Here is a 14,337-nt window from a genome sequence, read left to right as displayed (position 1 = left end):
ACTCGGAAACAAGCCCCCAGGCTGCCACTGCCCTCTCACCCCACCCCGCTGGATCCACCTGTCCGTGGGTGTGCAGGGGTGAGTGTATGTGGGAGTGCAGAGGTGTGCAGGGGTGTGTGCAGGGGTGTATGTGTGTGCAAGAGTGAGTGGGTGGGTGCAAATGTGTGTTTGTGTGCACAGGGGTGATTGCAGGTGCAGAGGTGTGTGTATGCATGTGTGAAGGTGTGCAGGCTGTTTGTGTCGGTGTGGGTGGGTGGGTAGGTGCAGGGGTGTGTGTGTATGTGGGTGTACAGGGAGGTGTGTGTGTGGGCGTAGAGATGTCTGTGTGCGCATGCGTAGAGGTGTGCAGGGGTGTGTCCAGGAGTGTGTGGGTGGCTGTGCGCAGGTGTAGGCTTGTGTGTGTGTGCGCGCATGCAAAGGTGCGCAGGGGTGTGTGCAGGCCTTGTGTGTGTGCAGGGGTATGTGGGTGGGTGTGTGCAGGTGTAGATGTGTGTGCGTGCACATTTGAAGGTGTACAGGGGTGAGTGCAGGTGTGTATGGTTGTATGGAGGGGTGTATGCACAGGCATGTGTGCATGTGCAAGTGTGTATGCACAGGTGGGTATGTGGGGGTGTGTGTGTACAGCGGTGAGTGTGTGTGCGCACGCGTGAAGGTGGGCAGGGGTGTATGCACAGGTGTGTACGTGTGCGTGTGCAGAGAGATGTGCCCGGACGGGAGGTGGCGCCGCTCCCCCGCACTCCCCCCTCCCGCCACAGGGGGCGCTGCTCGCTCCCTGCCGCCGCCCCCGCCTGTCCCTCTTCGGCCCCCGTAGCGCCGCGCGCTGATTGGCGCAGAGGCTCCGGGCGCCGCGCGCATCCGGCTGGGACCGAGCGGAGCGGAAGGGATGGCGGAGGCCGTGCGGCCCGCCCGCCGGGCCCGCGCCAAGCCCGGCCGCAGCAAGGCCAAGGTGCGGGGCTGCCGGGGACGGGTCTGTCCATCGCGCGCTGGAAGCCCCCGGGGCGGCGGGTGCCGGGTGGGGCCGGGGCGGCGGGTGGGATCTTGGCGCGGGGCCAGGCCCTGGCGTCTCCCAAAGCCATGTTGTGGAGAAGGAAAGACGACAGACGTCCAGCACCTGCTGTATTCCCGAAGGGCCCGGGTCACCGCCGCGGCCTAGGCACAGAAACGGCTCTTCTCTAATAGCACCCAGGGGCGGCTTGTTTACAGCCTGCACGGCCTCCTGCTGTGGGGGGGGGAGGGTGTTGTTCCTTCACTCTTCAGTGTTTGTGGCCAGCATGGAAGGGTTCACATGCCCTGGGCTGCTTTGCCGACAGTGATCAGCAGCTGTCTCTCCTGATGGTTGGGCATTTCGTTGTTCAGGTGACTGGAGCACCAGAGGATTAGCTCCTGTCCCGTGTGGCCATTCAGAAGTGATGTTGTGGGACGGGGAGGTTGTGGAAACCTCAGCCCTCCCCTTCTATTTAGATCGTCTTTTCTGTGCTCGGTGGATAAGCTGTAGGGCTTTTTCCTATCCGAATGCTATCAAGTAGATACTTAGCTAATTCTGGCGACTACCTGACAAACGGGATGCCGAAGGAGGTAATTACTAGCCTCCTTGTGCAGTGAGAATGCTGCTGGTGATCCATATTTACACCCACTTTCTGGTTAAGCAGGTGTGAGGTCAGACGCGAGGTCCAGTTTGCATGGGACGCAGGGGTGTTTTCCCTTTAACCAGGAGCACTGTGAATGCGAGGTGTTGCTTTGTAGCACCCTTTGGTGGCTGTGTTCAGCCTGGGCTATCACAAGCATAAGCTGGGGCTCTCTCATGTCAGGGACAGCTCTGGTTTGGCCCAGCCGAACTGCAGGGATCCTCGAGGGGCAGGACAGGCAGCGTTCTTCGACCCCAAACTGAAATACCCAGCTCCGAAGTGTCTCAGTTGTGAAACTGAGAAGTTGAGTCTGAAGGTTTTGGGAAAGGCTTTTTTATAAAGGCTACGATGGGCAAAGCTGAGCAACTGCACTGCTGGGAATGTGAAACGAAATGCAGCAAGGTGGCAAAGCTCCTGAGTGTTGCTGGGGAGATGAAGTCTGGGCAAGTGTGAATCTTAATTGCTGCCTATGTTTCTTTGATAAGATGGTGAGAATTGGCTTAGTAGTAATTTAATAAGCAGTGACCCTACGCGAGCAGCCCTCTACACCGCTCTGCCCCATACCCACTAAGCAGCTGCTTCATCTTCCTCTGTGGCTTCCTTGCATTTCATGGCTTTCAGATTCCTACACACAGTGCTTTGGTATACCGCAGCCTTCCACTTATTTGCTTCGCATGCATCTTCATTTCGTTCCTGTCTTTATGCCTTCTTCCATGCGGTCCCTGAGCCCCATAATCGTTTATACCAGTCACTGTCTCTCTCCTTTTAAGTCCATCTTTCACACAGCAAGAACATTGGCAGTAGTCAACCTAATATTGAACTTACACCCCCAAGTATCCAGCAGGAATGCTAACCAGCTCCCTCAGCTACGCTCCCTCGTGCACTTACTGATATCTTTTCCTTGCCCCTGTCCTGTATAGTTGCTTACTGCAGTAGTGCCTGGGGACGCCATTCTCATTGCAGCATGTATTGTACAAGCGCCCAATAAGAAGGTGGTCTGTGTTCTGTGTTTCCAGTTGAAGCAGGATAAAGCAACAGGGGGTGTCTCAGTGCAATGCCTGGTGCTGCAACCTTTTCTTGGATGAAATTCTAGTTGGCTTTTTAGATAGGTAGGTCATGGATGGTTAGACACATAGATGAGAGGGATATCTATCTTTCTGTCTGTATACACTGATACGGGACAATGGGAGTTCATGTGAACAAAGATTGTGTGATGGAGCTTTAAGTTGTGAGCATGAAGGGCAGGCAGCCTGTTGTCTTGGTTGCGTACTGGGTGTTGGATGTTGGACTGTAAGTGAACAGATCCTTAGGACCCCTAGGATACAAAAGCAAACTGTTCTGTTCTTGAAACACAGACTTGCAGCCGCTTTGCAAGTCAAAGGGTTTGGGGAAAGCAAACATACTAGGACATTTGAGGCCCAGATCCTGACGTTGTTCTTATCTGAGGCCTGATCAAGCAGCTGATATGTGGTTTTGCTTGACTAAGGAATGTGTGAAATTGTTAATAAGTGCTGGAAACTTGATTCCTTGTGGCAGTTGCCTCATTTTTCTTTCTGCTGCTCTGCAACGATTGAGAGTTCTTCGGTCCTTCCTTTTGTAACTTCTGTCACATGATGATTCTGGAGTTTTATTGCATAATAAACTGCGTAAACAAACTTTCCTGGTATTTCCTCAGTTACGCACTCCACATTTAGTCTTTTCCTTCCTGGACTTCAGCTTCTGGAAGGGGTGCTTGTATCACTTTCTGTTCCTGTTTGGTGTGAGCACTCTGCATACTTGTGTTTCAGCAATGAGGTAACATGACCACTCTTGAGCATAGCTGCTGGGTTAGCTGTTTGGATCCTCAGAGGCATAAAACCCTCCATTCAGTAAGAACTAGTGGTTATTTAAAGGAGAACCCTTAATTTGAAACTAGCATGTCTATTCTCTTTATTTAGCTTTTTGACTGTTTTAGGTTGGATAATTCCTGGTCAGATTGCCGCAGTATGGGTAGCTTGACAGAATCAGTGGGTGTTAGATGGACCCTGCAAGGTTGATATCGGCTCCAAATTTAGGTGTATGAATATAAATTCTTAACATATTCTCATCAGACTTGTAAAATGTTACCACAAACTTATCACAGTCAGAATCAATATTTTAAATTTTGTTTTCAGTCTGCAGACCACAGTTGGAGATCAGGTGTATAGGAGAAACAGGAGTGAGAAAATGCCAGGGAACTGTGCTTTCCATTGAAGTATAGGGCAGTGCTAAAGGCTCAGGAGGGATGTCAGGAACAATAGGGACTGAAAGTTAAGGTTTTCCATGTTCCTGTTATGTGAGTTATTAGCAACACATAACTGTTCTCTAAATAAAAATTTGAATCCCAGTAGGAGACTTAAAACTGGAGGGATTAGGTTATTTAGTCTTGAGCACAAATTGTAACAAATTTTGCACTGAAAGTCGTGTGTAATATTTGCTACGTTTGGGATGGCGAGTGGAAATCTTATGTACTCAAATCTATGTGCTTAGTTGAATTCCATAGTATGGATGCAGTAATTGAAAAGAGTGGCTGAGTAACTACAGTTGGCATACCTCTTAATTGAAGTGTGCATTTCTTATATTTAAGAGTGTGGCACGTTGCCTGGTAATGTATGCTGGAGGCTTCCTGCAGTGCAGGGCAGATGCTGGATGTTTTGGTTACTCATTCCTTTGTGCCAGATGCCTGACATGTCCTGTTAATTTATTTCTAGGAAAAAAAGAAAACGTGTAGCGAAGAGCCCCGGAAACAGGATTTGGATGACGTCTTCATCCCTGCTCCAGCCAGACACGAAGAAGTGTCTTCTCACGGTAGTGCAGCACAGGTGGAACATACTGAAGAGTTTACAGAGATTTGCCTCAGTGATGATGCAGCGGATGGACAGAATGTGAATCATGTATTTGATGTTCCCTTGGCTTCATTAACCTTGGCAGAGGAAGGATCCCAGACAACTAAACCAGGGTCTCCAACCCACAGGAAAGAATCTGAAGCCATTCCTTTGCATGAGGAATGCAGGGAGGACCCTGAGGAAAACACTAGCAGTAAATTGGACAAACCCCAGAGCTTCAGGGGAATAGCTGCTAATGAATCTACAGACTGTGGCCTGTCAGCCAGCACTTTTCAATCCAGTGCCACTGGCATGCAGATGCTGATGGGAATTATTCAGGACGGACAAACTGAGAAGGCACAAGGTGTTAAAAAACCTGATGGCCATCCTTCAGAGGAGTTACCTGCTGCTGTGTCTCAGCCTTGCAAAGAAGCCAAAGAGTGTGTTCAACACTCAAAGTTGAAAACTCTGTATCCAGACCTATCAGCTGAATTGTCCCATGAGAAACCAACCGTCATCGCTGTTAAACCACTGTTACGTAGCGAAAGGCTGTATCCCGAGATCCTAACTGAACTGGAACTGGTGCCGTTTACCAAAGAGCAGCTGAAAATTTTTGAGCCCTTTTCGTGGTTGGAGAATATTGATTCTTACGTGGAAGAATTTGAGAATGTTGCTCACCAGGAGAGACACGAGTTTCATGAATTGCTCCTGAACTATTTGCGCTGCAGGAAGCAGCTGCTGTTGGCTGAGGCGGGACTACAGGCTATGACATCGGACTGCCAAAGTGCCAAGGGCAGGTTATGGACATTTAAGGAGGAGCAGCAGGCTGTCCAGGTGTTGTGCCTGAAGTTGCTTTTGAATACAGCAAGGCCGTTGTCCTAGGCGTATGCTCTGCTGAATGTGGATGTTTGATATTTCAGTGTGTTTGTTCAAAGAGAGAGTGACCTTGGCTGGTGTCTCTTTCTGTATGAAGGAAAATAAACCCTTAGTTGTTTTAAGTCATGTTCATTACATAGATATATTTGTGCATATCTGATTTAAACTTGTCCGGAAAGTATAGCACGGGATTCCCTCTTGGTGACCTATGATGCTAAAACTCCTGGATGTAGCCACATGAATTCCGCCTATCCTGATAATTTTTGTCACCCTCATTCCATATGCACTGGAACTGGCTTGGTTGTCTTGGAGGTTGTGGGGAAACAATGCGGTCTAGTTTTTCAGCATAGGAGGAAAGGAGGGATAATGCCTGTTTTCATAGACTGTTACTTTAGATCTGCAGTATCTTTGTGGCTCCATAGTTGCCATTGGCAGTAGAGGGTTTTTATTTTCCCTCTATATTCCAGAGACAGCCCTGTCCCATAACTTGGTATTCCAGCTGTGCATTGGTATGCAAGGTTTGACTGTATAGGCCCTTTACTATGCAAGGAAAAAGTGGAGATATTCAAGAGTAGTGGAGGTTGTAGCGGGAGTGGTAGAGGTGCTCATGCTGCTGTGCTATCAGATTCTGCCCAGAGCGAGCACAGGTGCCCAAGGCTCTTCCATGCAACAGCCTTCACTATTTCTCTCATGGATTGAGCTGCATGGCTGTGAATTCTCTCCAGTTCTTGCTGTAGAAGGAGAAACTCAGGAGGGTCTAACTGTAAAGGTGCCATTCTCTTTTTAGAGGTTTGTCACATGTTACCCTTATGACAGATTATTGCACTTAAAGTGACAATGTCTGCACATTCAGGCAGTAAGATGTGTTGAGTGTGATCATATCATAGCAAACTTATGACAGTCCATAGGAGGAGTATCTCCAGAGCCTGCTAAGTAACACATGTTAGCTATTGAATTGCTCCGTGTAGATGATACAAATTTGAGATTCCGTTGTGGTATTGGGGTTAGGACCAACAATTAGCTGATTATTGGTCCCAACCCATTGCACCAGAGGTAGGTCTAGACTGCTAGTGGCAGAGACCTGGCTTGCCCTGCAGATCCAGTGGCAGGCACGGCACCCTCTCTCTGTGACTCCCTCTGCAAGCAGCAGAGACCCAAGTTGCCCAGCAGGCTGGGCATGTGGCTGTGAGGGCACAGGCCCTGGGTGTAGGGGTTGTATGTCTTCACGGGCAGATATGTTGTGAGCTACCATACCCCATTCTAGGGGCAGTGGTGCGGTGGTGGGGAGGTTGGGCCCAGTGGTGCGGTGGTGGGGAGGTTGGGCCCAGCTTTCTCCAGTTCTGTCCCGAGCAGGCTGAGATCAGAGTAAGCATTGCTACACGACTACTCGGAATGCACCAACTTTTATTACAACACGGTACTTACTACGATTGAAATGAAACATGTGATAAATGCCTCATGTGACAGGGTCCTTAGAGGGATATTGTGCAAGTTAGGGGTCTTCACAGATTACAAAATTTGGTGGCAGGGAAACCATGTTAATTTAATACTACCATCCTTCCCCCTCTGCCAAATTCCCATCCCGCTGTCCCCCTTCCCTGGCAGCTGGATCTGGGCCAGGCCATGCTCCTACCTCTCCTTCTACACAGCCAGATCAGGGCCCTGCTATGCTTGCTCTGTGCACCAGATCTAGCCTGCCAGCCAGTTCCATCCCACAATCAGGCTGGACACTACACATCTAGCCCATGGGGCAAAAAGGTTGGGCGCTGTTGGTGTAAGTAGACATGTAAATACTGGGTTTGCTCTGACACTGCATTTGTATTTATGTTCAGCATGCCTCATCTACACTCCTAATATCCTCACAGCCTTATTACTTGTTATGCTGTTAGCTGAACCAGTTGGTTTACAGCTTATTTTCGGATCCTGCTATGTACAAATAAGGCTGCCTACAGGCAAACGCGAGGGAAAGAAACACACGCATCCTTGATACCAAGAAGCTCATTCAAGGAAAATACACTCTGTCCCAAATGTATCGCATATGTACAGAACAATTATACCTTGTTCATATCAATTAATTAATGATTTTCTGCTCTAATGAGCTAATGCAAATTACCACAGGTAGTGTGAACAGGTCTAAATCAGCCTTGCTCGGTGCATGCTTTGAGGCTTATTGCATAGCTGGATGAAAGAATGACATGGGCAGAATAATTTAGTAAAGAATTAGGGATGTAATAGAGGAAGGCCCCAGTCAATTTTTTCAGTTTGAAAAAAGTTGGAGTGCTGTTTAGCTAGTTTTAAACTATGCCGTAGCAGCTTAATGTGAATAGCCAGGGCTGTAGTGTAGCAAAGCACTGTAAGTATTTGGGTGCATTTTGTAGCTTTAAAAGAGGCTCTGGGTCTTTATAGAAATTTGTTGTTTGTTAAGAAGCAGGTGCCCTGTACTGGATTGAAGCTGTGAATAAAGGGATTTGATCCTTATCTGTTCTTACCTCTGCCACTGACTTACTGTTTGGTTTTGAACAAGTCAGACCCAAATTTATCCTAATTTTTGAGTACTGGCATGTTTGTAGGGCTTGATTTCCCAGAGGCAGAGGGCACCCATCCACTCTGGTGTCAGCCATCACTGAAAATTAAGTGGGACAGCCAAAATCAGAATCGACTTTCAAGAATGGATCTTAGCTTCCTTTTTTTCTTGTCTGAAATGAGTATACTATTGAAAAAAAAGTTTGAAATCTGTAGCAAAAAAGCTGTGTGTAAGCACAGATTCTTATAAGAACACTAAAAAAAAATCCTTTGTATGTAAACCTCTTTCTCTTTGCAGGGTGTGTGTGAAGATCAATGCAAAGTGTCAGGCTATCATCGCTACCAGACAGTAGAAATGAATGAAAGTGTCTTGGGAGAACTAAAGAGATTGTTTGAAGCCAAAGCAGAGCACATACATCAGACGCTTGCGCTGCACTTGTACACTTCAGTGTTGTCCTGCTTGCAGGTGGAGTCTTATATCTACAGATTGCTCAACAGCTCCTCCCTGCTGAGATCTGTGGCTCTTCAGAAGCAAGAGCAAGGTGTGTCAGTATCTGGGGATCAGCCTGTGATGTCCATTAAATGCAGAATACTGTAGCTGAGTTTTCGTTCTGGAGTTCTGTGGCTGGACTCTCTATTTCAGAGTATTCGTCCTTCGTGTCAGAACTGAGTGTGCATGCGTGTGCATGCATGCAGTGCCACTAGTTTCACTTGTATAGGACCACAGGACTGGAAAGGACCGTTTAGGTCAGGACTGTCCAATGTCTGAGTGGCTGCAAGCTGTAGCTGCATGCTGTGTTGAACTGTACCACACGGGCATCCCCTCACCATGCTATGTGATGGGGCTGTGCCAGACCCCATCCCCTGCACATTGCACTGTCTTTCCTCACCCCCAGCTGCTGCACCGTTGGTGCCAGGTCTCCCAGGTCTTCTTGCTATGGGGTCCTGCAACTGGGTTTTCTAGTCGTACCTTCAGGGATGAGGAAAGGGAAGCCTGAAGACTGGCAGTGCCAGCTGCACTGAAGTGGTGGGGGATAATTTGCATTTGACTTCCTTTTATCCAGGTTCTTTACCTTCCTTACCATGCTCACGCTAGTTGCCCTTTTAATCTATACTGTACTTCCCAATGTAACACATGATACAACCAATGATTTATTGAAGTTCAAGATCTACAGCATTTTCTTTTGTCTAGAAAATCTGCCACCTTCTGAAGAAATGTGTCAAGTTATTCTTGTCCAATCTTTCTGAGCTAAGAAGATTCATTTTCCTTCATGTCTTCTTATTAACTCCATATCCATAAAGAGAAAATGACATGCTTCAGTGGTGGGGGGGAGGGAAGGTACAGAAGTTTTATTTTCCTGAAAGGGAAAACGACACTTGTTTTGAGAAGTAGCTTTCTAATAATTTTAATAATTATATTTTTAAACTATAATTTTAGAAAGGAGCTGTGTAGATCTGAATACCTTGTATACAACATAGAGAGGGACAGGGAACAAACAATTTATTTCCCCCAACCGAGATGGCATGGCTCTAAAAGGTGGCGTAGGAGGTCTAATTCTGTTTCTGGTTTTCAGTTCCAAAGCACCCAGAAAACCTTTCTGCAGACTTGGGTCACTTGAAAGAATGCATCAGTGTCCTCTTCAGTTTCATGCGTAGAGTTGTCGATGATCCCCAGTTCCAGAGTGATCTTCTCCTTTGGCTGCAGAGGCTGGTAAGGGAGCATGCATGGAGTTGCAGCTGTTTTCTTAAAGCTGACTAAGTCCTGCCACCTACCTCTGATAATGTAACTGGCATGTGTTTTGTGACTTTTTCCCAGTAATAAGCAGAGAGTGCCCACATTCCTAAAAACAGTATTGCAAATTGACTGCCTCATCGGTGCTTCTGATTGAGAGGCCTTGTAAAGACCTTGAACCTGGAGAACCCGAAAGTGGTCCAGTTGTGTGAAGAGGGTAACATGAGGAGTCTCTTGGTTGATTTTACTTATGTTGGAGGGAGAGGTCTTAAGGCATGTCAGTCTGACATTTTCACTATTATTCCTTCTTGTGGAAAGTACATTTGTATAAAATTCTTTGTATGGTGAACAGCAGAGAGAGACTTCCTATGCCTGAAGAAGGGTGATTTGCACCCAAAAACTTGGAAAGAACTTTCTTCCAACTACACAGTTGGTCTAATAAAAGATATCACATCTACCCAAAGAACCTTGCCTATCTAGCAAGTAGGCCTTCAGTGTTGTCCTCTTCAAAGTATTGGTGATCTGGCATTCTGTATAGGGACCAGAGGTGTGTCGGAGTCAGAAGGTAACTGATTATAAAACAAGGTTGTAAAGGAGCCGTGGCTGAAATGCCTCTGACAAAATTCCCTTTGTTATTTAGGTGTCAGTGTTGCAGAGAGTGGGCTGCCCAGGGGACCACCTTTTCCTTTTGAACCATATCCTTCGATGCCCAGCAGGCGTCAGCAAGTGGGCAGTTCCATTCATCCAGGTGTGATTGTTTAATTCTCTTTGCTTGGGCAGGTCCTGGGGGCTGGCACCCAGAGGGAAGGACTGTACTTGGCTCCTCTAGCAACTCCAGCTATTAGAGCTTGCAGATTTGGGGCATTCAGACCCTACCGGTCCTGAGACATTCAGCCCTCAAATAGGGTGCAGACCTCTGAGCTAGCCATACGCTTGGCTGCTCCAGGAAAGGAGAGACTGTTATTCATAACTGAAGTACCACATGGGGAGGATGTGAAACACCAGCAGAGGGGCACTGAGGCAATCACCATAGTTTTTCCCCTTCCTTCTATCCACATAGGGGTACTAGTAGGTGAAGGCAGCCCCAAAAAGCATCAGATCTTTCTTTGAGGGTTTGATAGTGGTGTGTTTCCCCCTCCCAACTTCTTTAGCATATCCTTCTGTTGGAGACGGTCCTCCCAAGCCTGCATCATAGCAACATCTCCAGCTAAGGGCAGGAGTTGTCTTGTTTTTATTTGACCTACTTCTACCTTGGATCAGTTGTACTGAGACACAAATCATGTTAGACAGTTAAAAATGATAAGATCCATATATATGAAAACCCAATTTTTAGCTGAAACGAAAGTTGGATTTGCTTTGATTGAAATCTCTGTTCAATTTCAGATCAAAGTCTTGGATAAACCATCAGGCGTCTTTCATTTTATGCAGTCCCTTGCCTTGCTTATGTCTCCTGTCAAGTAAGTGTGGAAGAGGTGAATTTGGAAACTTATTCTGAAAACACAGATAAATACTAAACACATTCAGTTTTCTAACTGTGTGGAGCGGGTGACCCACAAAATAAATGTAAAAATGGGCGTATAAATGGTTAAGTCCCAAACCTTTTATTAACTTACCCCTTATTATGATCTCTTTCCAATTTAAGAAAGTTAATAAGCATGGTATTGCACCTTTTGGACCTTTAGTGCATCTTTTGTTTTGCATCTTTTTAGGTGCCAAATATGTAGAGCGATTTATGGCATATGCCTGATGCATACCTTGCTTTTCCTATTAATGTTGAGCTAAAGTGTTCTGCTACGGTAACAAACAGCAAAGAAGAACAAAGATTACAGGGTTTTAATGGAGCATATTTGTGTGTGTACTGCATTATGGGAGTTAAAGCCATTGGGTCTTTGGATGCAGCTAACTGAACTGAATCAGTTTTGTAGGAATTTTTCTAAGTGTATTAAGGAGGAAGTACAAGTGATATGTGGTATTGTAACTGTAATGATCCAGGAAATTCCTGAATGGCAAGGGGATTTTTTTAAGATTTTCTTTTTTTTTTTTTTTTATTGAACCGACTGCTGTATAGTTGGGGAGACAGGTTAGATAAGCTTTCTGGCACAAACTGAGAAAGGGTGCTTTGTCCTGAAAAACTATCAGATGTCTCTCACCTATACAGTTGGTCTGATAAAAGATATTTTAAAATGTTCTGTTCTCATACAGGTGATAGATATTTTTGAAGTTGTCTCAGTTGAGTGTAGATCATCTGTCTGAACTTATATGATGCTCCTGTTTAGTTGAAGGTCTATCAGAGATTTGACTTCAGTACATAATGACTTGTGCAGTAGTCCTACTGAGATGCCTAGGAAGCCATGTCAGGGTCTGAAAATCTGGAAATTGGTGAACACGTTTTGATGTGTGTCCAGATTCTGGAAAATAAGCTGTTTCGTAATACAGGGACAATAGCAACTTGCACGTTTCGGTGTACCGTAAATTTTGTAACCAGCTTGGGAGTGAATGTTTATCACCCAATAACTCTGCTTCCGCACTAGAAGTGTTGGCCATGCTTGTTAGTTTCTTGGTCCTGTATTTGTTTTTTAAAGGTTTTAAAAGAAAAAGAATGATTAGCCTGCGACCTTAAAATAAAATGTTCTAATTTATCAAAGACCGACTTTCACGTGTAATGAATTTTTATTCCCCAGAAATCGAGCAGACTATATGTGCCATATGAAGCCATATGAAAGAACTTCCTCATCAGGAAAAGAATCTGGTAACTGGACTTTAGTAGACGAAGGAGGAGAAGAGGTACTTTAAAAGGAAACAAACCCTCCTAATGCTTTGGCTTATCCATATTTTACAGATTGAGTGAAGCAATGGGGCAAGGAGGGTAGAAAACTGAATGATCTTCTGTTACAGACTTTCATTTTAACCAACATTTTCACCTCTATCCCCTTTGTAAAATATATATTATTGAATCTCCAGTAGTGAATATGCATCAGTGATTTCAGTTGCTTGAGGCATTCTAGCTGAAATAACTGTTCTAAGAATAGTTGTGAACACTGCTTCTTTTCTTTAATAGTAGGGAAATAGATCTGAATACTTGTTTCTTTTTGGTTGTTATGCATTGCAGGCCAGCCTGGTTTCTTTTTGTACCTTGATGGTCATTTCAGACCTTTCTTCATTCTTGATAGTTTATGTTATATATGAGTGCACAGGAAAGGGGAATAGAAGCATGGATGTATGAGGTGATGGAAGATGACCAAAGTATTTTTGTATGACCTTTCCTTGACTTCCATCAAAAGAAGATTGGCATTAGGCTGTACAATAGTTAGGTCTGTTTACTATATCTTTTTCTCCTGGGGAAAGCTAATTCAGTTTTCTCAATTTCTTTCCCTATAGGATGAAGATCCTGAAGCAAGTTGGATTCTGCTTTTGGAAGATGACTTGATTGTCCTTTTGTCACAGTTCCCATTTCATGAATTGTTTCAGCATTTTCTTGGGTTTAACTCTAAAGGTGAATCAGTTGCTAAAGAGTTACTATTAATTGTGTTTATTGTGGTAGTGCTTAACGGTAAACTAAAAATGGTCCCACACTTGTGCTAGGCACTGTGTGCAGAGTTGAAAACAGTTCTTGTTTCAAAAAATCCTTATTTAAATAGACATGACTGAAGTGGACTTTATTGTGAATACAGAATGATTTTAACTACCAAACAGGTTGTGGGTCTAAGAGACATCCTCCATTTTACTGCGGAGGACTAGATTTCCTCCACTGTAATCTGTTCAGTGATTTTTATTTCTATTATTGGTTACACTTTTCAGATCTAGTCTCTTTTTTTTCCTTGGACTGTGACATATCATCTTGCTCTTGCATTTTCATAGGTTTTTGTTTGCTCTGTTATTCTTGTCTATCTTTGTCCAGACACTCGGAGTGCTTGCAGGAGCTCTCATATACAGTATACAGGTTATTTATATGTGCATGCTTAGAATTTACAGTGAATCCATCTGCGATATGCTAGTATTCATGAACTAAATTTAAATAGATGGCAGAAAACAGATCCTTCCTGTGTTGCTTCTGTTGCTTATTAAGATTTTTAGGTTACTTACAGATTTCTTTGAAGCTTATGGCTTGGCATGTTGGTTGTTTTTTAGGTGATTATTTTCCTGAAAAAACAACTCCCCAGGAGATGATGAAGATCTTTGCCTTTGCAGAGTCCTTAGTGGAGCTTCTAGCTGTGGGGCTGGAAACATTTAACAGAGCACGCTACCGGCAGTTTGTAAAAAGAATTGGTCATCTGATCAAGTAAGAGGAACTGCTTGCTTTCCTCTGTTGTCAGTCTTCAGAGACTCTTTCTTATCTTTGGTTATAAGAGGGAAGGGAATAACTTTTTTAGATGTGCCATACGTTGCAGGTGTGCTCAGTTGTGTGAGAGAATGTAGTTGTTACACAGGTGATTGCAATGCACCTTTTTTCAGTGGTAAGTTCAGTTACTGAAGCCCTCCTGTTCAGTAATTGAAACCCTATGGAGCAGCCAGCTCACAACATGGGGTGGTGAAGTAGAGACAAGGGGAAAGCTGAGTAATACAGACTTAATCCTTTTTTACTAGTAGTTAAACAGCAGGTATTTAGTTGAGAGGTGCCTGCCTTCCCTCCTTGGCTGGGGTGGGTTCCACAGCATTATGGAACACAGGGTTTCCTAAAAAAAATACACCCCTTCTGAGCCACCAGTGTTGCTCCTATACCCTGTGAAGTATGTATTGT

The 14,337-nt window shown here is 45.1% G+C and overlaps 1 protein-coding gene across 2 annotated transcripts in view; it reads left to right on the top strand.

Moving 5' to 3' along the window:
- The first annotated feature begins 829 nt into the window (after window positions 1-829).
- The window catches only part of EPG5 (ectopic P-granules 5 autophagy tethering factor), a 68,777-nt gene continuing 55,269 nt past the window's right edge, over window positions 830-14,337 (top strand). For both annotated transcript variants that reach the window (XM_090037730.1, XM_090037731.1), the window contains exons 1-9: window positions 830-946; window positions 4,355-5,302; window positions 8,166-8,409; window positions 9,442-9,578; window positions 10,240-10,347; window positions 10,983-11,056; window positions 12,281-12,383; window positions 12,978-13,092; window positions 13,728-13,878. In XM_090037730.1, coding sequence (XP_089893856.1) covers window positions 884-946; window positions 4,355-5,302; window positions 8,166-8,409; window positions 9,442-9,578; window positions 10,240-10,347; window positions 10,983-11,056; window positions 12,281-12,383; window positions 12,978-13,092; window positions 13,728-13,878 — 1,943 coding nt within the window. In that variant the 5' untranslated portion in view covers window positions 830-883. The remainder of the gene's footprint in view (window positions 947-4,354; window positions 5,303-8,165; window positions 8,410-9,441; window positions 9,579-10,239; window positions 10,348-10,982; window positions 11,057-12,280; window positions 12,384-12,977; window positions 13,093-13,727; window positions 13,879-14,337) is intronic.

This window comes from Crocodylus siamensis, chromosome 3, assembly GCF_052110815.1.
Source record: "Crocodylus siamensis isolate JL-2025a chromosome 3, ASM5211081v1, whole genome shotgun sequence".
NCBI classification, from domain to species: Eukaryota; Metazoa; Chordata; order Crocodylia; family Crocodylidae; genus Crocodylus; species Crocodylus siamensis.
This window is presented reverse-complemented; position numbering and strand designations above follow the sequence as displayed.